Source organism: Bison bison, unplaced genomic scaffold (genome assembly GCF_000754665.1).
Source record: "Bison bison bison isolate TAMUID 2011002044 unplaced genomic scaffold, Bison_UMD1.0 scf7180017864280, whole genome shotgun sequence".
NCBI classification, from domain to species: domain Eukaryota; kingdom Metazoa; phylum Chordata; class Mammalia; order Artiodactyla; family Bovidae; genus Bison; species Bison bison.
In genome coordinates this window covers 1,021,068-1,023,121 of record NW_011494852.1, presented here as the reverse complement: position 1 = coordinate 1,023,121, position 2,054 = coordinate 1,021,068, and the positions used below count along the sequence as shown (strand labels likewise).

The following is a 2,054-nucleotide window of genomic DNA, read 5'->3' as shown; positions in this document are numbered from 1 at the left end:
ATTCAACTATAGCTGTTTTAAGTCAATTAAAAATTAGAAGTATTTCAAATCCTGAACAGGCTTTGGATTTACAACAGGATATGCAACTGTTCCGGGCTCCCTAGGTGGTGCTAGTGGTAAAGAACCCACCTGCCAATGCAGGAGACATAAGAGATGCAGGTTGAATCACTGGGTCGGTAAGATCCCCTGGAGGAAGGCATGGCAACCCACTTCAGTATTCTTGCCTGGAGAATCCCATGGACAGAAGAGCCTGGTGGGCTACAGTCCATATGGTTGCAAAGAGTCAGACACAACTGAAGTGACTCAGCATGCACACACGCATGCAACTGTTCAGGCTTCCTATAGAACACTTCATTGTTCTACCCAACAACAAACTTCTAGATCACTTTTAGAAAGTGGAAACATTTAGGCTAAAGAACATTCATGAAACAGGACAAAGACTGAAGCTTGTATAAGATACTTTCAAAGATGGTAATGCTTGTGTAAACATTTGTAGACTTAATCATATCACAGCTTTAAGGTTCGGGCTACCTAATTACATATGAAACATCATCTGAGTTTCATTATGATGGAGTTTCACGTATCAAAAATAGAGATTGAATAGAAAGCTCTGTTACTTGTTTCTGGATAGCTTGTAAACGTGGAATGTTTTGTTCTGGAACACTCTAGTGAAGTATGCTGTGTAGCTGGGCAGGTTTTTTTTAATCTCTTCACAGAAGCGAGGGTGGCCTGCAAGTTTCAAATCAGGATCGTTCTCTCCTGGGCCGTCCATCATCTAAAGCCAAAACAAAACCAGATACAATTTGGAAAAAAAAATCGTATTTACAAGCCAAACATAAGTAGGAATAGGGACTGAGTTTCTTTAAGAATGATATGCTAGTGAACTTAAATTGAATGATGTCAATGTCACCTGCTGCTTGGAGATCATCCGGTTCATCCTTTTTCCCTTTGGAAGTGTGACCCGGGGCTGAAGAGGAGAGTTCTGTGTCCAACAGTGCTTGCCTTTAATGGTAAAGCTAGAACTAGAACTTGGATCTCCTTGTCCTGAGGAACACACTACACTGTTCCTCTCACAAAAATCAAATACAAGAGAAGAATTTCTATGACCAGAGAAAGCTTTTCAACTCATTAGATGGCCTTGTTAGAAAAAGTTACAAAAGTTACCCACGAAGCAAAATTTAAATGCAGGTGTTTGGTCTGTACCTTCTCGGAATTCAAGATAGTTATGGACAGTTATTTTCCTTGGGCAAAAATCAAATATTCCTTTTTCTTCCCTCGGCTTTATTGAAGCATAACTGACAAATTATATATATTTAAGGCATATAATTGATGCTTTGTTACACATAAACATGGGGAAATCAGGACCACAATCAGTGGGTCAGGACATCTGTGTTGGTCAGCCTTTATAAGATGAGTAAGTTCTGGTGACCTGAATGCACAGCATGGCGACGAGTGTTAATCCTGTGCTCTACACTTGAAATCTGCTAAAAGTAGATCGTTAAGTGTTCAGAATCTCAAATTCTGTAGTGAAGTTTTTTAAGAGTTAGACTAGATTTATCACCCCCCCATTCTAGAAATATCTATCAGCTTTTATTTTTTTTTATTTTTTATTTTTTTGGTGTCAGCAATCCAATTTATTGATTATGTCCTCAGTGAGGTGGAGGGAGGAAGGGCCACGTCCTCCTACTGCAGACCTTTGATCATCTTGACGGCTTCTGCTCTCTCCTGTCCCTTCAGCCCTGCCTTGGTTTCCCCACTGAGAAGGGAGGGGCTTCTGCTGTCCTATGTGCCTCTATCAGCTTTTAATACAGCCCCAATAATTACAGCAAACACCACTTCTAAAGGGTGAAAATCTTCTGTTTGCTCTATCTGGCACAGCTCCAAAAATATTTTCCCTCAGAAGGGAGAAAAGAGAAGTAGCTTATTTTCCTGCTCTGGAGCATAAGCTTGGCCGTAGAAAGCTATCTCTGTGGAAGTGTGTTAGAGGATGGAAAGGGACACCCAACGGGAGAGCAGGGAAGGAAATGAGATTCTGTCGTGGGTGGGGGCGGGGT

General features: G+C 41.1%; 1 protein-coding gene across 4 annotated transcripts in view; it reads right to left on the bottom strand.

The window, feature by feature from the left end:
* Positions 1-225: 225 nt before the first annotated feature.
* The window catches only part of DPY19L3 (dpy-19-like 3 (C. elegans)), a 73,868-nt gene continuing 72,039 nt past the window's right edge, over positions 226-2,054 (bottom strand). For all 4 annotated transcript variants that reach the window (XM_010848918.1, XM_010848920.1, XM_010848919.1 and 1 more), the window contains one exon: positions 226-775. In XM_010848918.1, coding sequence (XP_010847220.1) covers positions 614-775 — 162 coding nt within the window. In that variant the 3' untranslated portion in view covers positions 226-613. The remainder of the gene's footprint in view (positions 776-2,054) is intronic.